The sequence below is a fragment of the Buceros rhinoceros genome, unplaced genomic scaffold, assembly GCF_000710305.1.
Source record: "Buceros rhinoceros silvestris isolate BGI_N320 unplaced genomic scaffold, ASM71030v1 scaffold24708, whole genome shotgun sequence".
In the NCBI taxonomy this organism is placed as follows: domain Eukaryota; kingdom Metazoa; phylum Chordata; class Aves; order Bucerotiformes; family Bucerotidae; genus Buceros; species Buceros rhinoceros.
In genome coordinates this window covers 7,344-7,551 of record NW_010425485.1, presented here as the reverse complement: position 1 = coordinate 7,551, position 208 = coordinate 7,344, and the positions used below count along the sequence as shown (strand labels likewise).

Here is a 208-nt window from a genome sequence, read left to right as displayed (position 1 = left end):
CCCCCGCAGCCGTTCTCTCGGATTACGAAAGTGCAGAAGACTCGGAGGTGAGGCTCTGTCCCGGTGTTCGAAGGGTTCTGCCGGGTGAATCTCATGTGATTTTATCACAAACCCCAGTTTGTGTCCTTCGTTCTCCTCCGCTGATGCCGTCGGCTGCGATTGCTGCTGGTCTCAAGGCACCAGCTCCTGAGGCATCGGGGCGAGCCGC

At 59.1% G+C, this 208-nt stretch overlaps 1 protein-coding gene across 1 annotated transcript in view; it reads left to right on the top strand.

Moving 5' to 3' along the window:
* Positions 1–208, top strand: part of CASC3 (cancer susceptibility candidate 3) — a gene marked incomplete at both ends in the record, with an annotated part of 7,393 nt that overhangs the window by 553 nt on the left and 6,632 nt on the right. Inside the window, one exon of the mRNA XM_010141176.1 lies at positions 10–47. Within this exon, the coding sequence (XP_010139478.1) occupies positions 10–47 (38 nt within the window). The remainder of the gene's footprint in view (positions 1–9; positions 48–208) is intronic.